Source organism: Sebastes fasciatus, chromosome 14 (genome assembly GCF_043250625.1).
Source record: "Sebastes fasciatus isolate fSebFas1 chromosome 14, fSebFas1.pri, whole genome shotgun sequence".
NCBI lineage: Eukaryota > Metazoa > Chordata > Actinopteri > Perciformes > Sebastidae > Sebastes > Sebastes fasciatus.
In genome coordinates, this window is record NC_133808.1 from 559061 (window position 1) to 583472 (window position 24412).

General features: G+C 43.8%; 1 protein-coding gene and 1 long non-coding RNA gene across 2 annotated transcripts in view; both read right to left on the reverse strand.

The window, feature by feature from the left end:
• Window positions 1-681: 681 nt before the first annotated feature.
• Window positions 682-24412, reverse strand: part of LOC141782070 (uncharacterized) — a 40223-nt gene continuing 16492 nt past the window's right edge. Inside the window, exon 3 of the long non-coding RNA XR_012597028.1 lies at window positions 682-917. This is a non-coding gene — a long non-coding RNA (uncharacterized LOC141782070). The remainder of the gene's footprint in view (window positions 918-24412) is intronic.
• Window positions 4437-7801, reverse strand: LOC141782058 (uncharacterized). Its single transcript, XM_074658073.1, has 2 exons — window positions 7716-7801; window positions 4437-7600 (listed from the first exon to the last, which is right to left on the reverse strand). Exon 2 carries the CDS (start codon window positions 7310-7312, stop codon window positions 4499-4501), a length of 2814 nt encoding a protein of 937 aa, XP_074514174.1. The 5' UTR covers window positions 7313-7600; window positions 7716-7801; the 3' UTR covers window positions 4437-4498.

Below are 24412 nucleotides of genomic sequence, written 5' to 3' on the forward strand. Positions count from 1 at the left end.
AAAACTGCATGTGATTATCATAAAGTGGGCATGTCTGTAAAGGGGAGACTCGTGGGTACCCATAAAACTATTTCCATTCACATATCTTGAGGTCGAGGTCAAGGGACCCCTTTGAAAATAGCCATGCGGGCCATCTGAGTTTTAAGGGATTAATTTACTTGAGCCCATTGACAGCACTGTCAGCAGAGGACGACCACCATGGGAAATGGGATACTTCCCTCGCCAAATGTTGTTGAAATATAAGTGCTTTGAAAAGTGGGTGAAGAATAACCGCTTTGTTGGCTCCACAACACACTGGTCAGTCTGAGCTCCATTATAGTGACAACTTCATGGCAGCTCATCAGGCCGTTGGAAAGCCAACCCAAGCTGTTCCTTGTGTGTGGGAATGGCCCGCAGCAATATCACACTGGCCAGCAGAAACTCATTTTTGGAGGGAATTAAATGACAATACGGTGGGTGAAGAATGTATCTATAGATATTTTTCAACATATTTCCTCACTAAGGGTTGTTCACCCTACGGCTATGCCAGCCAAAAATGGAAAAAAAAAGAAAAAGTGGTGAACAAACAACCAAAAAAGCCACCTATCACAGCTGTCATTCATTCTTTCGGAGTCCTGCTGGATTTGGCCCTCTGCTTACTCCCTCGTATGCCCTGAGTCTTAATGCATTTAGATTTTTTTATCAGGAGGCAAAGGCTGAGGCAAGTCAGGGTGCCCAAAGGGGAATGGTCGATAACCTGCCCAGTGTGGTAAGCTGCTAAGTGGAGCCTCTGTGGCAGCTCTGGAGGTATATCACTATGGCTACCTAATTTCCCAGCCTCACTTAAGGGACCAACAAGGGCAATTTTCTGCTCTATCAACACTTCCTACGGTTTTCGATGTGCTGAGACCACATCCTTTGGCCTGGGTGTCACACAGCTGCAAAGAGAGACAGAGAGAAAAAGGTCTGAGAAAGAGTGAGGGAGGCAGAATAATATAAAAAGAGAGGACAAAACAAAGCTGCTAATGTCCAAAAGGATATGCGAGAATGTGGATCAGGGCTTTAATGAATCTCGGCAATCCACCAGCCGAGCATGTCCCCATGTGGAACGACCCACTAACGAAACAAAAGAGCGGCGATTTGTCCGTTTCTTTCTCTCCAAAGCCAAATTGTCCAGTGTAGGGACTAGTTTTGAGGCCAACATGGTTCGGGTGAATGAAGCATTCAGTTTTTTTTTGCATGGGCCAGCAATCAGCCCCTTTGCACGCCTCAAGTGAAAAGCACAGTGCTTATTATCAGTGTGCACGGCTGGAAATGATACACAGTGCAAGCATTCTCAGCGAGGCCACAGTGGCGAGCTACTCATTAGGCGTTCTACGTCATCTCTTTGAAGGACATGATTAATGTGATTCAAAGTTCACATTCCATGATTCTTTTATTATCACACCGCTTGATTCAATCTGAGATGGCTCTTCAGCTGCATCAAATAGGACGTCTGAATGTAGGTTGAATTCTTTTACAATTACATTTTGAAAAGAAAATATATTATGTTGAAGGATATGTCTGGTGATATTGTGAAAAAACCCAAACTGACAATGAATTGATCCCACTACAAGTGTCTGTGTGTCCACAGCCTAATACATCACAGGAGTGCAAACAACTCGCTTTTCGGCGAATGTTGTTTTTGTCCAAGTCAATTTGGGTGACTTGTGTGAAACGTCCAGATCAAGCCCCAAAGTAGAGCGTCAGGCTTTGAAGCCAATCTTCGTAGTGGCCATACGACGGTACTACAACTTCCGTGTCTGTCACATGATGACATTGACAAAGGGTACGTCCCAAAGCTCTTAATTTTCGTTTCCTCGCTCCTCGATCCTCGCTTGAACCGGAAGTTGTTCTGGTGCGCCATCTTGAAGACCGTCCCAAAGCTCTTATTTGTGCACCGAGGAGCGAGGATCGAGGATCGAGGAGGCTTGCCGGAGGAGCTATGAGCGAGGATACACCAGTATATCCTCCACGGAAGTCTTTCACCGACCGACACGCCCCCTTATTGGATATCAGTTACTGATTGGACGCTGCTGCCGATCAGACTGATCTGATAACTTTACCTCTCAACATCACTTGAGTTTTATACCGGAGTGAAAACAGATCACATATTAAACATGTTATATTTTAGTTGTCTTCTGATTCACCATCTAGTTCAAATCTGTGTTAATTGAAGCTCTGAACAGTAGCAGAAGGACCTGAAGTAGCTGTGCTTCACACACCGCCAGTGAAGGAGCTCGACACTGAGAGGGGTTTATATTACCTGACAAACTGACTTCAAATAACTTTATTTATTTATTTGAATGATTTGTCTTTTCATGATGTTATTTCCCCCGTTAACTTTTATTAATGATACTATTAAAGTCAGAGAGAGAAGGAGAGTCTGTCTGTCAGTGTTCTGTCCTCGCTAAGCGTTGTCCCCATGAACGTATACTCAGCTATACAGGCAGCTAAACACTCTCCTTATCAAGCTCCAAGGAACAGGCCGATGTGTTGAATTTGGCAGTTTAATAGGAGTAAGTGTAAAACTGTGGACAAAGTACAGAAAAATACAAATCAAAATGCTGCATAGTATCTTACACATATTCAAACAAATAACAATGCATACATGTCACTATTATGTTAATAAACAATATTACTCACAGATGATGCCATGTATAAACCAAGAAAGAGAGGATGGCATTGGATTGTGGCCAGCAGTAACATGTGGCTGTCACAGGTAAGATCTGGAGAGGAAGTGAAGCACTTCCTGTTTCCAGGGTCAACAATAAAACATACGCAGAACAACCACCAGGGGGTGACAAACGCAACTCAAACAGATCTGGTTCCAGAACACTCCCCACCTGGCATCTATAGGATGTCAAACTTAAAGTTAAAGGTCACATATTATACTCCATTTAAACTAGTTATTATAGGTCTCAGACACCTCCAAACCATGTCTCTGAAGTTTTTTTTTCAAAAAAACAATCAGATCATGCATTCCAGCATGTCTCTATAACCTCTGTTTCAGCCCATTTCCAAAAGTGCTGATTTCTGTGTCTGTAGCCTCTGTCTCCTCCCACTCTGCTCTGATTGGTCAGCGTTTTCTGTCAATCAAACGTCCTCAACAACAGCGTCACCCTCCCCCTCCCTCCCGGAGAAGCTCTCTCTCTCTCTCTCTCTCGTCTCTCTCTCTCTCTCATTCTAGCAGCTAGAATAAAGTTTATAAACCACTTTAAAGTTTATAAACCAGAAACTTCACCCAGCGCACGTTACCGGAGGAATCTGATCAGAAATCGGCGACACATGATGAACATCTGTGGTCCAGATTCCAGGTTTTCCTGACGGTTTCTCTCAGGTAAATAATGCTGTTTATATCTCTGTTAGTTAGCTCAGTGTTTACCTCATGCATCAACTCTGTAAACCGTAAACATACACTCTGTTTTACGTCTGTCTTTACAGATCCATCTGTGAGAAATGACCGACAGAATCATCCCAGAGGAGAGCAGACAGCTGAGAGCAGATGGCTCTGTTTACATGGAGATACAAAGCTAACCCGGTAGCATGTAGCTAACCCGTTAGCATGTAGCTACATGCTAACGGGTTAGCTACATGCTACCGCTATGACACGGTGTGTAAACACAGCGACCATCAGGGTGGAAAATAGAAGATGTGAAACAGTAGTCAGTTCATTATTTCTGCTAAAAGATAAATGTATGGAAGATCAGAGTAATGGTATATTATTTACAGTAGTAGCTGTCTCTGTGTTACCATGACTACAGACCACCGGAGCTTAGCTTACCATAGTTTACCAGAGCTGAAGACTTTCTCCTGTACCATGTTAACATAACTGCAGGTGAGATGATTACAAATGCTGTGAATAATTAATATTGTCATCTGTCTACTCAAATAAAGTTTGACTGTGAAACAGAAATGTGTTGTGTTGCTTACAAGTCACTATTTACTACCTGTAATCTGCTACATGCATGACATCAAATATATATAATATATAAATATCATCTGTTTAAACAGTGTAATTACATAAAGCCTTTGTGAATGAACATGTTATATTTAGATGATGGGAGTACATGAAGCCTGTTCTGCTGGTTCTTGCAGACTAACTGTAGGAGCTACTTTGCTCAAGTTCGGTTGAGGAGGAGAGACAGTGACGCGCTGTGGGGCGGGGTCAGCTACTGAAGGTTCTGCTCTGGTTCGACCAGGAAACCCTCACGTGGCTTGCATTCTCTAATGACGTCAGAATACAAGGAAAAAAGCGAATTTTTTTTCTGCACCCATTTCCGGACAAACGGAGGAGGAGAAAAAGAGAGAGGATGGTCTTTTATGATACTATGGTGGCCTGTAGACACACTGGGGACAGATATTGATGTTTAAAAGACATGGAAAAGTGCATTTTGCATAATAGGTGACCTTTAAACTTGGGAGGTTACACCTCATGTCACGTCACTTGACGGAGTCCTTTTGTAACAGAAGGATGACTTCAGAGACGGGCCTTAGAAACAGTTTTGATCCAGTTGTTCTGCACTGAGAGACTGCTTGCCGATGTGCCAACCATGGCAAGGGTCTTCTTTGCTACTTGTGTGAAGGAATGAGCGATGTGCGAGAGTCGGGCAACAGCTGTAGAGAGTGACTTCCAACTCGAAAAACGCTCAAAGCGTGTACCGCCAAGCTGATGATGCAAATGTGTGGCACAGGTTACTACCTCTGGGCGTAACTCCACATCTAATCTGGGGTCAACAAGGTCGAAAGATTGCTGTTGCAAGTGACACTGCTGCTTGTCCACAAGGAAGGTTGGTCCAGTTAACCATGAAGAAAGAGTGAGCTGGTTGGCTGGGATAGCTCTAGTTGCATGGTCGGCTGGATTGACATCATCTTCAGAGCGGCTGAAGACCATCTTGCCTAAGCCTGACTGTGCAGAAGCCAGGGTGCTGGGAAGTTTGCACTGTCCACTTACTATCTTCTCTTTAAGGAAGATTTTGCTCTCACAAGGCCTGAAGTAGCTGGGACGCCCGTTCTCCATGACGTTGGTCTTGAATGTATTGACAGTTGGCCGGTGGGCCCTGTCGAGGCAGACGTCACCAACAATGACCCAGCCTAGATCCAGTCGTTGGGCGTAGGGTGCATTGTGATGACCATTGCACTGGCTGCGCACTTTGTGTACATGGATGATGTCTCTGCCAAGTAATAGAAGAATCTCAGCCGAAACGTCAAGGGGAGAAATCTTGTCAGCTATGGGCTTGAGATGCATGTGGCTACGTGCATCCTCTGGTGTTGATATTTCATCCCTATTATTGGGAATTAGGTTGCACTCAATAAGCGTTGGCAGTGGTAGGTGAAGTTCCCCATCAGCTGACTCCACCATGAATCCAGTGGCCCTCCTTCCAGCAGTCTCTGTAACTCCTGCGCATGTTTTGAGGGTGTATGGAGAAGTGTCACTCTGGATGTCAAACATGTCAAAGAATGCCGATCTAGCTAGTGACACATTGCTTTGCTCATCTAGTATCACGTAAGTCCTCCTCTTTTGCTCAGGGTGCCCCTTTGGATAGATGTTGACCAGACAGATTTTCGAACAGGATTTTCCTCGACGACCCTCACCACAGACTCCTGTGCATGAGGACGTTGCTACATCTGGAGTGTATTTAATTCGCTCCCCACCTTGTTCTGCAGCAGGCGTGTTGGGACTTGCAGCCCAAGGTGCTGGTCCTGCATGAAGTGCTGAGATGTGTCGGTCACTGTCACACTCCGAGCAACGGGTGACAGCTTTACACTCCTTAGCCTGGTGTGTTGTTGAAGCACAACATTTAAAACATATGAAGTTCTCTGACAGGAAGCGCCTTCGATCTGCTATAGATTTTTCTCGAAAACCTTGACACTTCTTGAGGGAATGAGGTTTCTGGTGGAGAGGACACTGTCTATCTGGATCAATGACGGGCATGGTAGAGTAGTCTGTGAAAGAGGGATTTCCTACTTCAGTTTTAGTGACCGACATCGGAGGTCTGGCTTTCCATTGTTTGGATGAAGACCCATCTTGTTTGAACACAGCTGGGCTGGAGGTATGGAGAGCAAAGCTAGGATCATTCCTCATCTCTGCATAGTTGTACACAAAGTCCACGAAGAACGAGAAAGGGGGGTATGGAACGTGGTGTTCCCTCTTATAGCGAGACCCCTGAGTTATCCACTGTTCCTGGATGTTATGGGGCAGTTTCTCCACAATAGGGTTTATTCCCCTTGCTGTATCCAGATAGCTGAGTCCTGTTAGATAACCCTCATGCTTTGCCGCTTTGATTTCTAAGAGCAAATCTCCAAGTTCTTGAAGCCTCTGATAATCTCTGTTTGAAAGCCTTGGGAATTGGTCCAGTCTATCGAAGAGAGAAGCATCAATCGCCTCCCGAGAGCCATAGCACTTGTCAAGCCTCCGCCAAAGCATGTCCAAACCCATAGATGGATTATTCACGTGAACTGCCCTTATCCTCTTTGCATGGTGCAGTGACTCCCCACCAAGCCACTTAATGAGCAGGTCCATTTCTTCGCTAGGTTTAAGGTTTAGCCCCTCTACAGCATTATTAAAGCTGGATTTCCAAGACAGATAACTAGCAGGCTGGTTATCGAACACTTTCAGTCCAGCTGTTACAAGATCTCGACGAGCCAGATATACAGCTAAGTCAAATACACCTGGAGCCTCTGATTGAGAGCGCTGTGGAAGCTGGTGTACTGAGTCTCTGTAATGGTGCGTATTGAAGCTGGAGACATTCACATCTGTGTGAACGGGCGCAGCTCCTGGGAGGTATTTCCTCTGACGGGTTTGCTGCGAAGCTTCAGTAGGAAAAGCTGAGGGACCTGACTGCTGTGATACTTGAGCAGCTTCTGGTCCTTCGCCAATTTGAGATGAAGCGTAATTTTGACCGGAGACAAAATGTGCTTTGATGTACTCACTAGTACGACGTAATGACTGCTTCGGTGATGGAGAGCGACTGGCTTTACTCACGAGGTCACACTTTTCTAAATCTGCAGCTGCCTCAAACACTTTAGTCTCCGCTGAGGCAGCCTCAGCTTCACACTCTTCCTTTAGTGCATTCAATGTAGCCTCTATGCGTGCTTTCTCCACCTGCATGTCTATTTGACGCTTTGCATAGGCCGCTCGTGTGCGTGCAGCTTCCGCTTTCGCACGAGCTTGAGCAGCAGCTACACTGGTTGAAGACTTGTTTGAGCGCCGCGAAGATAAGGATGATGCAGCACATTCTGACTTGACATCCAGGTCTTGTGGATCAATATTGCTGGGGTTTGGGTCTGACATAGCCGTATAGGTCAGGTGGATGTATCTTCAGTCCACAAGGAATGCTCTTGAAGATGTACTAACTGACTGCAACTTGCTCAGGACGAGAGATACGATGCCAGTCTTCCTCTATTTGTATTTCTTCACAGCTTGTCATGATGGTTCATCTTTTTACTGTTCTGTCCTCGCTAAGCGTTGTCCCCATGAACGTATACTCAGCTATACAGGCAGCTAAACACTCTCCTTATCAAGCTCCAAGGAACAGGCCGATGTGTTGAATTTGGCAGTTTAATAGGAGTAAGTGTAAAACTGTGGACAAAGTACAGAAAAATACAAATCAAAATGCTGCATAGTATCTTACACATATTCAAACAAATAACAATGCATACATGTCACTATTATGTTAATAAACAATATTATTCACAGATGATGCCATGTATAAACCAAGAAAGAGAGGATGGCATTGGATTGTGGCCAGCAGTAACATGTGGCTGTCACAGGTAAGATCTGGAGAGGAAGTGAAGCACTTCCTGTTTCCAGGGTCAACAATAAAACATACGCAGAACAACCACCAGGGGGTGACAAACGCAACTCAAACAGATCAGGTTCCAGAACAGTCAGCAACAAACACCTTTTACATCATTTATCCTCATTTCCATTCAGTCACATGAGGCTGATAATTCCTGAATGTCGGTTTGATATGAATTACATCATTTACATTTTCCCTTTTGCCTAATAAATAATATCCAGTGTTAAAAAAAACACTGTAGTCATATTATGGGTTATGAAATAATGAGCTCACAATCAGAATATCAATAACTACAGACGCTAATAATGAATAAATAATATAAAGTTATTGTGCCAGTAGAGATGGTTCCTGGTCCTCTAAGCAGGACTCAGTCCACAGTAGAAATACAGACTGCAGCTTGCACTTGTCTTTATTAGTATTAGTACAGTTCAGACACAAACAGCTGTTAAAGCTGACTGACATTTGATCCAGATGTGATCAGCTGCTGCTGTCATCAGAAACGGACGTCGCTTCACGTGACGCTTCAGAGGAAACGACCGTCTCATGTCTCTTAAATCGTATTTCCTCGTTTCCTCTCTCCTCGCATGGTTTCCTTGCGTCTCTCCATGCTTCCCTGGTGGGAGGGACTAAGACGCAAGGAAAAGACGCAAGTGAGGGAAACAGGGATGCAATTAAGAGCTTTGGGATGCAGCCAAAGACTTTTTCCCGTAGACTTCCATTGGGAAAGAGAAGTCCATAAATAAACGGATCATATTTTATGAGGTAAATCAACTTCCCAGTATGAAGAGTTGAATAGACCTTATTTAAATCATTAGGTCCTAAAACTTGTAAATTGCACTAATAGCTGAATCCAGAGTTAATTCATTAGCTCAAGTTTGGAGCGTTATTTAGTCTCATTCCCGACCAGCTAGTATGACATGGTTGGTACCGATGGATTCATCAGGTTTTTTCTAATTTCATATGATAACACCATATTCACTTTAGTTTTATAATGGAGCCCCATACAACCTAAAAATTGAAAATTACATTAATGTGTTAAAGAAATTAGAGCTGTTAAAACATTAATGCGTTATTGACGTGTTAACTCTGACAGCCCTATTTTCAATACATGAAAAAAGAAAAAAAGGAATTCACAGCTAGAAGCAAACATGTAATTATGTACAAGTGTAAATCATTTTGTACTTTGACTCCCTTATTACTGCCATGTTTAAACAGATTAATGGTACTAAAACATTTATATTAATTTTATACTGATCTTAATTGTCTTTACAATACACATATTTTAATGTTTTCAATTTATTTATGGTAAATGTTTTATTTTTATTTTCATGGGTAACTTAATGTCTAAATGATTTCATTGAGCAAACATAAAACTCATCTCTTTTGATTGAAAAATTACTACAAGAATCATGAAAAATACCCCAAATATTTCAATTTGTATTCTACAATAGAGTGCTACTGGAATGAATCCTGAAATGAGTTAGCATTTTAGCACTTGCTGTTCCCTCGCCTGGAAGTCAATGGGTTTTTTGAATGTTTTTTTAGTTAGATGCCTGAAATCAGGTCTGTGGTTAACACAACCTGAAGAGATTTTAGTGTTTTGTTCTACGATATAAAATACATCAATAAATACCCCACTGGTTCATTTTGAAGACTTTAAGTGTCTTTTAAAAGTCAGTTGCTAACAAGTGGCTAAATGACACTGCTGAACGTCATCACGCTGACTCGTCCGCCTTTACAGCCTCGTTGTGGATACTAACACTCATGTAACTGTGGTGGAGTTCATTTACAGCCTAACGTTAGCTTTTTACTTCTACCAACAGCATTTACACTTCAAACATCATAAAAGTGGTGTTCATTTGTGGAGATAATCTTGCTGAACAAAACGTGTAAGTATCATGAATGTGTGTCAGAGCTTATTTTCTGCAATAATCCAAAACCCGATGGAAAAAATCCCATTGGCTTCTTATCGAGGGAACCAGGGCGATGCTAACTTCCTGGTTGGCCTACAAAAATACATCATCCCTGGAGCACTCAATATGCATCCTGTAATGTATTCTGCTATTCTTATGGAGCATTCTTGTACTGCTGCAAAATCTATCTCAACCCATGGGTAATAGTTTTAACTAGACTGCAGTCCAATGCACCTATATATAAAACAATAGGCCTATCTCCCTGCAGCCCACATGCAGAGCCGACTGATACTTCCACACAGTGACTGAGCATCTGGTAAGATATCCATGCCAAGTCTTTTTCCCCCTCCTCTCCTCTCTATGTCTCTATCTTGCCTTGGGCAGCAGGTATGTTGGCGTACTGTACTAAACACAGCGAGTGTACGGTGTGACGCCTCCTATTGTTCGTCTCCATCACAAGATTGCATTGTATCCTGAGCTGACGTGCAGTCATTGAAATTGTTCTCGGGAACCACATGGGGCACACCCTGGTTCCAGACAGATTCTTCTGAGGGAATAAGGTCTCCTTTGTTGTTACCGACAAGCCCGAGACAGCAAAGACAGAGGTTTTTACTTGGCATATGATGAATGAATGAAACAAGTCACATAGCAAAGGAAACCCTTCAATGGTATTGTTTGGGACTTGAAGGACAAAGATATAGTATGTACACAGGGCACTACGGATGGATTTTGTATCGATATACAGCACACAGTGAAGATAATTGACAGAAGCTGCAGAGAAACTGGCCTGAGCCTGAGAGCTGGCTGTAAACATCAGGATTTAATAATTGAACTAAGAGACTGTGTTGGCTTCATCAAGTGAGTGGTGATGCCATCTTTTCTTTTCAACACACACATCACTACTGACATAGCAAGGCCAGGCCAAAAACACAACAGCATCCACCCGGAGGCTGACTGGGAGAGCCCACAGTTGTGTGTTGCTTTATAAGATGAGTGGTGGACTGACAACCTGGCAGGATGTGGGATTCTTGCTTTAGAAATGATGACGAAAATAGACAAAAGGGTTGCTATAACAGTCTAATGGTCTGAGAAGTGAAGCCAATGCGGAAGTGCCTTCAACTTGCATTCTTTCTAATCGCCAGCAGGGGACGACTCCTCTGGTTGTATAGAAGTCAATGAGAAAATGAGCCTACTTCTCTCTTGATGTATTACCTCAGTAAATATTGTAAACATGAGTTTATGGTCTCAATCACTAGTTTCAAGTCTTCTTAAATACAGCATGATGTTCATTTGGTAAATTATGGTCCCACAGAGGGCTCCAGGCTTGACGTATTTTTGTAGGCCAAACAAGGAAGTTAGCATCGTCCTGGGTTCCCATCATCTACCTGTCTCCTAGACCCTATTCCAACTAGACTGCTTAAAGAAGTTTTACCTCTAGTTAGCACCTCTTTACTGGATATGATCAATGTGTCTTTACTAACAGGCTATGTACCACAGTCCTTTAAAGTAGCTGTAATTAAACCTCTTCTTAAAAAGCCCACTCTTGATCCAGAGGTCCTAGCCAACTATAGACCTATATCGAACCTTCCCTTTACCTCCAAAATACTCGAGAAAGTAGTTGCCAGTCAGCTGTGTGACTTTCTACAGAACAATCATTTATTTGAAGATTATCAGTCAGGATTTAGAGTGCACCATAGCACAGAGACAGCACTAGTGAAAATTACAAATGACCTTCTAATGGCATCGGACAAAGGACTTGTCTCTGTACTTGTCTTGCTAGATCTCAGTGCTGCTTTCGACACCATTGACCATGACATCCTATTACAAAGACTGGAACATTTAATTGGCATTAAAGGAACTGCACTAAGTTGGTTTAAGTCCTATTTATCAGATCGATCTCAGTTTGTACATGTCAACGATGAGTCCTCCATGTACGCCAAAGTTAGTCACGGAGTTCCACAGGGTTCTGTACTTGGACCAATTCTATTTACCTTATATATGCTTCCCTTAGGCAATGTTATTAGAAAACACCATAAACTTTCATTGTTATGCAGATGATACCCAATTATATCTATCAATCAAGCCAGACGAAACAAACCAGTTAACTAAACTCCAAGCATGCCTTAAGGACATAAAAACCTGGATGACCTGCAATTTCCTGATGTTAAACTCAGACAAAACTGAAGTTATTGTACTAGGCCCTGAGCACCTCCGAAACAAATTATCTAATGATATAGTTACTTTAGATGGCATTGCCCTGGCCTCCAGCACCACCGTAAGGAATCTGGGAGTTGTCTTCGACCAGGATATGTCCTTTAACTCTCACATAAAACAAACCTCACGGACTGCCTTCTTTCATCTACGTAACATTGCGAAGATCAGGCACATCCTGTGTCAAAATGATGCAGAAAAATTAGTCCATGCATTTGTTACCTCTAGACTCGATTACTGCAATTCCTTATTATCAGGCTGCTCCAATAAGTCTCTTAAGACTCTCCAGTTGATCCAGAATGCTGCAGCACGTGTACTGACTAGAACTAGAAAAAGAGATCATATTACACCTGTATTAGCTTCTCTGCACTGGCTGCCTGTAAAATCCAGAATAGATTTTAAAATCGTCCTCCTCACCTACAAAGCGCTAAACGGTCAGGCCCCATCATATCTTAAAGAGCTCATAGTACCCTACTACCCCACTAGAGCACTGCGCTCACAGAATGCAGGGTTACTTGAGGTTCCTAGAGTCTCCAAAAGTAGAATGGGAGCCAGAGCCTTCAGCTATCAAGCTCCTCTTCTCTGGAACCAGCTCCCAGTTTCAGTCCAGGAGGCAGACACCGTCTCTACATTTAAGAGTTGGCTAAAGACTTTCCTCTTTGATAACGCTTATACTTAAGCTGCTATAGGCATAGACTGCCGGGGGACTTCCTATGACACACTGTCATAAGGAACTTCCTATGACACACTGAGCTCCCCTCTCCTTCTGTATATACTCATGTCCCATGTCCATGTTGTTACTAACTTCATTCCTTCCCGGGAGTCCTTGTGCCTCCTTGTCTCGCAGCTAACCGTGGAGCGGGGTCACACCTGGAGTGAGGTCATACCTGGAGCGGGATCACACCGGGAGCGAGGTTATACCTGGAGCAGGGTTTCACCTGGATCTTGGTGGTCTCCGGTATTGTGGCTGCATCTGCTGCCGCGTCGGTGCCTGCTTGACACCAACTGCTACCATCCCTAATTAACTACGTCTGTACGAGGGACTACCAATGCTAACGAGGGATTTCCAACACCTAGTGACAATGTGGCAGCCTGGAGAATAACACTTCTCAATCACTGCCAAAGACATCAAGAGCTCCCAGCAAGCATGCTGATGCTGCAGGAACGCACGGGCATCGATCACAGGGACGTCCCACACCAATACACATGGACGTACTGAGGAGAGATGCTGGACAGTGCTGGCTTTCCGATAGTTGTATTATCACTCTTTCCATCCACCACTATTAGTTTTGTGTTATCAGTCCTACTTGTATTAGCTATTACAGCTGCTAGACTGCTATTGTGGCTGCTTCTCTGTCTCTCTCTCTCTATCTATCTCTCTCTCTCTCTCTCCCTCTCTCACTCTATCTATCTATCCCCCCAGCCGGTCTCAGCAGATGGCCGCCCGCCCTGCGCCCGGTTCTGCTCCAGGTTTCTTCCCAGTAATCGGGGAGTTTTTCCTGGCCACAGTGCGCTTGGTGGATCCTGTTGGGTCTCTAAACTATGGTGTACGGTCATAGACCTGCTCTATATATAAAGCGTCTTGAGATAACTTCTGTTGTGATTTGACGCTATACAAAAATAAATTGATTTGATTTGATTTGAACAAAAAGCCAACGGGATTTTTCCATTGGCTTTTGGATCATTGCAGAAAATAAACTCAGTGGCAAACACACGTTTATGATCAGCAAGATAATATCCACAAATGAGCATCACTTTTATGATTTCTGAAGTGTGAATGCAATCACCAGAAGTAAAAAGCTAACGTTAGGAAATAGACGAACTACACCACAGTCACATGAGCACGAGTACACAAAGGCGGACGAGTCGGCGTGATGACGTCTCATTTAGCCACTTGTTAGCAACCGCCATTTTTAAGCCATATAAAAGCTTCAAAATTCATGAGTGGGGTATTTATTGATGTATTTTATATCGTAGAACAAACAACTAAAATCTCTTGAGCTTGTGGTAACCACAGACCTCATTTCAGGCATCTAACTAAAAATTTAAAAAACCCATTGACTTCCAGACAAAGGAACCGGACGTGCTAAAATGCTAACTAATTTCTGGGTTTTAAGATTCATTCTTGTAGCATTTTATTCATAGTCAAATAGACCATAAAGCAGGGTACACTTTAGGGCGGCGTGGCTTCCTTGCGATTCGTTGTTCTGTGTTTTCGTCTTAGAACTTTAACACTTTTGTTGTCAGTTCATGAAAGTTAATTACAACCTTTTTGGTTGCCTAAAAAGTCTTATTCAGTGTTCGGTTGTACTTAGCTCCACCCTCTCGTGTCACTTCTGGTTACAAAAAACCAAGATGGAGACGTCCAAAACCAAGACGACGATGGCCAAAATGCCGAACTTGAGGCTTCTAAACGTCAGTCCACAAACCAATGGGTGACTCACGGAGACTACGTCCACTTCTTACGTACAGTCTATGGTTGCTACAAAAATGCAGATTAAAGCTGATGGTTTAAATTAATATTTGGTTAGAAAAGATGTTGCATCTTTGTGGTCAAGTGTGGAAAAATGATTCAAAAGTCTCACTTGGATTTAAAAATGTCCAACTTTGGCAGTCCCTTTAAGGTACATTTTGAAGAGATAATAAATTTACGAGCTATTTGAGATTAATCGTGATTAAATCGATCAACAGCCCTAATTTCTGTATATTAAAGTTTTCTTTTATAAAAAAGAAAACTTTGCACAGATGTTATTAAACCTGGGCCATTGCATCTTTTATCCTGCATCTTCCCATGCATGGACCATTTCATTTGTATTTTCAGAAAGCATGCTCATATTATGAAGACATATATTATACAATTAATGCTGCTCTGTGATCTGCTGCTCTGTGTTTGATTTATAGCATTTTTAAGTGCTAAATAGTTATACTGTGGCCGTCTAAATGATATGCATTAGTGCACGGGCTCCACAGTCATTAATGACCTAATGTCGTGTTCTGTCAGTCTCATTTGCTGCTGTTACTTTTATAGTCAGTGAGAGCAGGCTGCCAATGGGCCAGTTATTGATGAGCCAGTATCAGAGTCCAGCCAAACATCCAGCAGGAGCCTTGAGGACAGGACAGCTAGAGCTGCACTCAGTGGAACTGCAGAAAGGCACATTGACAGATATTTAACCTATTGAAAAGGTTTAATGTGCAGAGAAAAGAAATATAAGGCAATATAAAAGAAGATTATTAGTCAACAAGATGGATGAGAATATCAACACCACTCTCATGTTATGTCCAGTGTTGGGAAAGTTAATTGTCATCACGTTAATAGTTAATAGTTAATAATGAACCGTTCATTGAAAAATGAACGGTTCAACAAGCAGCCCTTCTACAGTTTAGAGGTATTTACTGTCTGACAGCTAGCTTAGCCCCGGTGACTTCACACAGCACTCCAGAAATCCCATCCCTCCACACATCCAGTTGATTCCTGAATGGAGGTTTACCAGTGGCAAGCCTGCTAGGAGCTCATAATGTGCACATAAGACAACTTTGAAATAGCTAATTTCCCATTACCGGGAGCTGTACTTCTCTGCTATTGGTAGAGGCTAACTGGCCTCTGCACCAAGCCAACACGTTCTGCACCAGTCACTCCGACGAACACAGAGACACCGAATGGATATCAACCATTAAACTCCATCTATGATAGCAAGCTCTCAAAATGTCAAAGAGAAAGAGTGGGGCATATTTAAGTGTACTGTTTAGCTGTAAAATGTGAAAGTTTGTGACCTGGCTGACATGTTGAAAACAGTCGAACCAATATCAAGCACCGCCCACCAGTCGGAGTAAACGTTCTCATTTTACAGCTCAACAGTACACTACAAGATGTTTCTGAAAACAGTTGAAGTGACAAATAAGCATTACAGTAACAGAATATGAATTCATATTTGATCAGCGCTGCGTAGTTGGACAGTTTCATTCATCCATGGCGCCGTAGAGAGAGGGCGACATGCCAGGAGTGTTTTTTTTAAAGGTTAGTTTGTATTATTAGGACAGTTTTATGTTATTTTGTTAAGTTTTGCTAGTTTTAGGTCTCGTGATAGTTTAAGGCTCTATAATACCTAGTTAAGTAAAGCAACGTCTAAGAATGGACAACAAAGCCCCCAGGATCAGTTACAACAGAGAGACACTGCTGAACATCAGAAAGACGAGCACTCACCATAGCCGTGACCTCCTCACTCTGGATTTAAATCTCTTTCCTGAACTGAGGAGGACCGACAGGCGAGCCGGGGTCAGACCGAAGTCCGGGTCCCAACAGAGAAGGAGAGGCCGGCGAGCCAGGGTCCTGGTTCGGCTGAGACGGCGCGCTCATCGCCCCCCACTCCCCACCATGTTACTGGTAAACGTGCAGTCTCTCGATAACAAACTGTGCGAGCTGCGGGCGCGGATATGTTTCCAGCCGGACATCAGAAACTGCAACGTTATCTACCTCACGGAGACCTGGCTATCAGCTGAGGTACCGGACCATGCCATCGAGCCCCCGGGTTTCACCGTCCATCGGGTGGACAGAGACCAGGAGCTCTCTGGGAAAACGAAGGGCGGAGGGGTATGTCTTATGGTTAACCGGACTTGGTGTGTCCAAAAGAACATCGGGACCATCGGCACCTTCTGCTCCTCTGACTTGGAGTACCTCATGCTGCAGTGTTGGCCTTGTTGGCTACCCAGGGAGTTTACATCGGTTACCATCGCCGGTGTTTATATCCCCCCCCAGGCCGACACGGACAGAGTGCAGTTAACGTGCAGGAGACCGCGCACCCGAGGACCGCACTCATTTTTGCGGGGGACTTCAAACGGGCTGATCAAAGGAACATTTCTCCAAAACTTTATCAGCATATTCACTTTAACACACGGGGGGAAAACACACTGGACCACTGCTACACCCCCTTCTGCAACGGCTATAAAGCCCTCCTCTGCCCACCTTTCGGCGAATCAGATCACTCCTCCATCCTCCTTCGCCCCGCCTATAGGCAGAGACTGAAACGTGAAGCCCCTGCCTATAGGACCGTTCACTGCTGGTCAGACCAATGCACGGAACACAGCCTTCACCTCAGGCTCACCAGATCACTACAAACATTCACGTTACTCATTAAGGACAGTAATCAAACAGGCAAAGAGGGACTACAGACAACGGGTGGAGTCCAAGCTCACTTCCAACAACCCAAGGCACTTGTGGCAAGGACTCCAAACCATGACGGACTTTAAAGGACCCAGACAACAGATCACAAACACAGCACCCAACCTCCCAGACGAACTCAATCATTTTTACACCAGGTTTGACTCCTCTGTCAGACCCTGTGTCATGTCCTGCCCAACCCCCACCCCTGTAGACAATCAGAACCCCCCCTTACCACCACTACCATCCTACACTGACAACCCCCTTCCCTCTACCCCCACCTCAGCTGAAAACCTGGATTGCCCACCACCTCCACACCCCTCCTCCATGACTGCTGCAGAACAGGACCGTCCCCTCTCCATCACAGAGGCTGATGTTCGCCGGACCCTCCTGCGTATTCACCCACGCAAGGCAGCCGGCCCAGACGGCATTCCTGGACGTGTCCTGAAGACCTGGGCACACCAGTTGGCGGGGGTCTTCACAACAATCTTCAACCTGTCGCTCTCTCTCCGGACTGTCCCCACCTGCTTCAAATCCACCACCATCATCCCCATCCCCAAACAACAGAAAGTGACCAGCTTAAATGACTGGCGCCCCATAACCCTTACCCCCATAGCCCTCACACCCATAGCCCTCACCCCATAGCCCTCACACCCATAACCCTCACCCCATAGCCCTCACACCCATAGCCCTCACCCCCATAGCCCTCACCCCCATAGCCCTCACCCCAATAATCAGCAAGTGTTTTGAGAAGCTGGTTAAATCCCTCATCTGCTCCATGCTTCCCCCCACACTCGACCCCCCGCAATTTGCATACCGCCCAAACAGAGGCACAGAGGACGCCATCGCCCACGTCCTACACACCGCCCTCTCCCACCTGGAAGGAAGGGACATCTATGTGAGGATGCTGTTCGTGGATTACAGCTCAGCGTTCAACACCATAGTGCCCTCCAGGCTTGTCAGTAAGCTCAAGGATCTGGGCCTGAACACACCACTGTGTGACTGGATCCTGGACTCCCGACGGAATGCCCCCAGGTGGTGAGAATAGACAACCTCACCTCGACTTCACTGACTCTAAGCACAGGAGCGCCTCAGGGCTGTGTTCTCAGCCCCCTCCTGTACTCCCTCTACACCCACGACTGTGTGACAACAAGAGCTTCAAGCACCATCGTGAAGTTTGCGGGCGACACAGCAGTTGTGGGGTTGATCTCCCATGGCGACGAGACGGCTTACAGGGAGGAGGTGACCACATTGGAACAGTGGTGTCAGAACAACCACCTCTCCCTGAACATCTCAAAGACCAAGAAGGTCATCGTGGATTACAGGAGGGCAGGGGTGCACTCACCCCCCAGTCACCATCAACGGCACAGCGGTGGAGAGGGTGGACACCTTTAAATACCAGGGTGTTAACATCAATGAGAACTTGACATGGGCCACCCATACCACCGCTGTAGTCAGGAAGGCCCAGCAGAGACTGTACGCTCTGAGGCGACTAAGGACCTTTGGACTGAAAGCACAAATCCTCAGGGACTTCTACCGGGGCTCCATAGAGAGCCTCCTGACAGGTTGCTTCACCACCTGGTATGGCAACTGCACCAACGTGGACCGTAAGGCGCTGGAAAGGGTGGTGCGCTCGGCCCAACACATCACCGGGTGCGTGCTGCCCGGCCTGCAGGAGCTTTACACCCAGCGGTGCCTCAGGAAGTCCCTGAGGGTCATTAAGGACACGACACACCCCTACAACAGCCTGTTGTCCCTCCTGCCCTCTGGTAGAAGATACAGGACCCCCAGGACTCTCACCAGCAGACTGAGGAACAGTTTTTTCCCCCAGGCCATCAGACTTTTAAATAGATAATTCATATGCCACCTTCTTATACTGTTTATACTGTATATGTTCTTAATGTATATGTTCTTAATATGTCTGTATATGTTCTTATTATGCCCTTGTACCAAGTATTTCTTCTTTATAATTGTAATGTAAATGTAAATGTAATTGTAATGTAAATGTAATATTACTTATTATTTTAATGGAGCTTCCCATCAAAAAGTATTTCACACTTTTTGGTTGTACCTGTACAACCAGCGTGACAATAAACATCTTGAATCTTGAATCTTGAATCTTGAATCTTGAGTTTGATCAGAGTCTGAGAGTTTCATGAGCAGTGATTGACAGCTGCTGTAGAGACTGCTCGGCTCTGATTGGTTGTTTTCTTTTGACGTTGTGGAATCTTGCAAATGCTGTTAGGAGCACAGGAGGAGGCAGAGGAACATGACTTTTTCCACAGATTATCTGTCTCTTGCACTACTGTCAGGATATAATGGTGACTATTAATAAGAATAACTTTTTTTATCATATTTTCTCAAAGTTACCAACTTCAGCTTTAAATTGTAATCCTTAAACTACTTTTTTAAAGTGATTTTTAAGTAATCACATTACTGACCAACACTGGTTGTGTCTCATGTATTAAGTATTGAGATGGAGCAGAGGGGTGATTAGCCTAGCTTAGCATAAAGACCAGAAGCAGGGGAACCCTAATCCTAAAGCTCTCTCCAAATTTCAAAAATACACCAAAAATGCATAAATAAATAAATGGTAATAATAATAATGTTGATAAGTAAGTTCCATAAATCATGATAATAATAATAATAATAATAATAATAATAATAATAATAATAATAATACAAATAATAACAATAATAATTATAATAATAATTATTGTTATTGTTATTGTTATTATAATAAATAATAATTGTATAATTAATAGTACAGGATCAGTGTAGGAGGCAGCTGGAAGCTGGAGAGAGATAACAGAGTCCACCCTTTTTTCTTTTTTGTCTCCTTGTATTTAGTTTTGTTATCTTTTTTTTCTCATGGGTGTCATTGCCTAGGGCTGCCCCCAGACCTTTAGGAGGGAGTAAGCCCACTGCAGGCGATCCCTTCTCATGTTGGGCTGACCCCCATATTAATATACAGTATATTTTTTATATATTAGGGCTGTCAAAGTTAATGCAATAATAACGTGTTAAGCAATTCACCACTAATTTCTTCAGTGCATTGAAGCAACTTCCGATTTTACGTTGTAGGGAGCTCAGTTATAAAGAAAGAGTGAAGATACCAGCACCATATGAAACTAGAAACCTTAAGGAATCCATTGGTGTCCATGTCATAGAAGCTTGTCGCAAGGGGGTTAAATAGGCTAAATTTTGGCAAAGAAAAGCTAGCATGACCATTTCCAAAGGGGTCCCTTGACCTCTGACCTCCAGATATATGAATGTAAATGGGTTCTATGGGTACCCACGAGTCTCCCCTTTACAGACATGCCCACTTTATGATAATCACATGCAGCACATTGTTTTGTGTTGTTAATTGATTTCCAATAATAAATATATAAACTGGAAAAAGAAAGTTAGTAAACTTGTGTTTGGTGGATTATTTCTCTTTTGTTCCAATGCTAATGGTCATTGTATTGTACATCGTTGGAAAGCCTGTTTATTTACCTTCACAATGATGTCCAACTTGTAAGGATCATCGTTTGTGGGATGAGCAGCACAGCTGATTATGTGGGGTGCGCCCAAGAAAAAATTGCCAAAATGCTCTGCCAATGGTAAACAGTGTATTCTCCTGTTGGTGTTGACTCTTGTTTTGAGTTGTTTGGTGGATTGGATGATTGAACTCTCTATCAGTAACAAGGAACAAACAAGACATATTGGCAGTTTTACACTTTATTCATTTAATACACCGTCAGGAGCCTCAGTAGCGGTGGAAGATCCATACGCAGCCACAACAGCCTGGCACCTCCTCCTCATGCTGGTCACCAACCTGGTCACACGTTGCTGTGGGATGGCGTTCCATTCCTCAACCAGGATTCGTTGCAGGTCAGCCAGCGTGGTTGTGTTGGTCACTCTAACACGTACAAGCTGATCCCACAAGTGTTGAATTGGGTTGAGGTCTGGACTCTTGGCAGGCCGTTCCATTCTCTCTACTCCCAAATTGTGGAGGTAGTCTGTGATAACCCTGGCTCTGTGGGGGCGAGCGTTGTCATCTTGGAGGATAAAGTTAGGTGCCAGATTGTGGAGATATGGGATCGCCACTGGCTGCAGAATCTCATCCCGATATCTCACTGCATTGAGATGGTCTTCAATGATGACAAGCCTTGTTTTGCCAGTGAGGGAGATGCCCCCCCACACCATGACACTGCCCCTACCAAAAGCTGTTACTCCATCGGTGCTACAATCAGCATAGCGTTCTCCATGTCGTCTCCATACTTTGACCCTGCCATCCAACTTTCGCAGACAGAACCTGGACTCATCACTGAACATGACATTCCCCCACATGTTCAGGTTCCATTGTCTGTGTTGTCGACACCAGCGCAAACGGGCCTGACGGTGAAGGGCAGTCATTACACTGTTTACCATTGGCAGAGAATTTTGGCAAATTTGTTTTGGGCGCTACCCACATAATCAGCTGTGCTGCTCATCCCACAAATGCATGATCCTTACAAGTTGCACATCATTGTGAAGGTAAATAAACAGGCTTTCCAACCATGTAAAATACAATGACAATTAGCATTGTAACAACAGAGAAATAATCCACCAAACACAAGTTTCCAAACTTTCTTTTTCCAGTATACATACATTTGCATAAAGCAGCATATTAACCCACTCCCATGTTGATAAGAGGATTAAATACTTGACAAATCTCCCTTTAAGGTACATTTTGAACAGATAAAAAGAAAAAAAAACTGCTAATGTGCAGAGCCTGGCTAACTGTTCCCCCCTGCTTCCAGTTTTTATGCTAAGCTAGCTAGTTGCATCCCAGCTCTAGCTAACAAATCTCATGTAACTCTCGTGAACAAAGTGAACTAGAATGGCACTCGGAGAGCGCAGACCTCCGCCAAGGTGAGTGACTTTAAAAACAGATCCCAGCTCCCAGCTGGAGGTACCGTGAGATGGTCGGCTTGTTATTAACACGGTGTGTTTCAGTGTAACGTATCTGCAGATACCTCTCTCATTCAGCAGCCTTGTTATGTCTGTACAACGTTACACTACGTTGTCATGTCAGCTACCACTTTTTTCTTTCTCACCATGGACGGCCAGCAGCTCCCGCACCTCGATGTCTCGCCACACATCCACACACGTATCTCTCTGCTCTCAGAAGGAGGCGGGGTCACGCATCATCAATGCGTCATCAGTCACACTGTGCATGTGTTCTACCCTGTGGTTTTAATGCTCAGGGTTATCGGAATTCTTGAAAACATTCCTGAATCCGTATCATGATCCGGATCACCACCAAAATCGAATGGATTGTTCATTGTGCTACACCCCACCCTTCCAAAAAATTTAATTCAAATCCATAGCGGACTTTTAGAGTAATCCTGCTAACAGAAGGACAGACAGACAGACAGACAGACGCCGGTGAAAACAATATCTCCTTCCAAGGCCTTTAAATATTTCCCAAAAGGTTGAACGATGCCTCTAACCAAATGTTCCTAAACTCCCCATGAGGACACCTTTGAAATCCCTTGGTCGTGTTTAGGAGGCTACTAATGTTTTCTTACAGGTGACAGTAAATAAAGGACTGACTTCCTCATGAAGCATCCTCTCTTGGCCCGTTGTTGCTACTCAGTACATCTGTGTCACTGTCCCTGCTGGGCAGAGGGAACACTGTCTCAGAACTATTTATTCACACTGCTCCTCCACCGTCCCTTGAGATGATTGGTTGAAATCACAGATTGTATCCCTCATTGTGAAACATTGCTATGAGGGACGCTCAGCTTGCCAGGCTATTTGAAACATGCCCACTACGTCGGTATAATCCATCAGTCAGAATACACATCTGCAGTGCTCACTGTAGCACTGTGTTGTAGCAGCTCATGCAAATTCGACCTTTCTCATGTGTACTGTAATTGAGCAAATAGAAATTTCATGTCCTTTATCTCAACTTTAATCTGTTATCACATTTGTCGTTTTTGAAGGTCAAATTGTGAGGGAGGAGGGGGAGATAGAGAGAGAGATTGGGGGGATACTTGTTTCACCAATTAAGCTTCAAATCATTCATCGTGCCTCATGAATTAAAAGGAATGAGACTCCATCAAGGAGATGAATGAATATGATTATCAGTCAAACAGGAGCACTGAACTTTTTAAAGGAGCCTCCACATAGTTCCCTTGTCTGATTGGTCCGGTGCATCGAGCATTGTGTGTGTAATTCATGTCCAAACCTACAGGGTGAGACAGAGCTGTGGTGAGGTCTGTGTTTCATTCTCATTGATTGTCTTCTTCATGTCCTCCTTCAGAGCATTATAATTGAATGTTCAAAAGAAGTGAACTGAAAATCAGTCAAACCTCAGCCTCCGTTAAAAGGATGAAGCTGGAGATTTTAATATGTTTTATTTTTTTATGCTCCAATCATAACATGGCAAACTGCAGCCCAACAGACAACAACAGCTGTCAGTGTGTCAGTTCGCTGACTTGACTATGACTTGCCCCAAACTGCATGTGATTATCATAAAGTGGGCATGTCTGTAAAGGGGAGACTCGTGGGTACCCATAGAACCCATTTACATTCACTGATCTGGAGGTCAGAGGTTAAGGGACCCCTTTGAAAATGGACATGACAGTTTTTCCTCATTAAAAATGTAGCATCATTTTGGAGCGAGTATGACGTGGTTGGCACCAATGGATTCCATAGGGTTTTCTAGTTTCTGATGATACCAGTATCTCCACCTTAGCTTTAAAACTGAGTTCGTTACAACCTAAAAATCAGCAAGTTGTGTCAATTGTTAAGTTAATGTGTTAAAGAAATTAGTGGCATTAAAACGGATTTGTGTTATTAGCTTTGACAGCTCAGATATGGACTTGAATTTATTTAGCGCTTTTCTAGTCTTCCGACCACTCAAAGCGATACCAATGGGCTTGGGGTCATGAGTATCACAGACAGTGTAAGAAAGTCGGATAGCATTAAGAGACAAATTGATGCATGGTTGGTTTGATGTTTGAATGGTTGAATTGTTGACAATAAGAAATAGATACAATAACACCAGCCTCAGACTTTAAAGTCATGAAAAATGCCACGGTTACGATTACGAGGTCAGTGTAGGTAATAACTCCGCAATTTTTGTATGAGACTAACAATGAAATATTAGCGTTAATAAAAGGCCAAATGTAGTTCCTAAATATATATATTTTGTGTGATTTTTGGCTTGAACTTAAATCTTAAAGCTTGAAAATAAATCCAGAGTTGACTGCAATAAAAGTGGTATAGAAAATGTGTCCAGTACATTTCGAGTGTCACTTGAGGCATCAACACTGTCA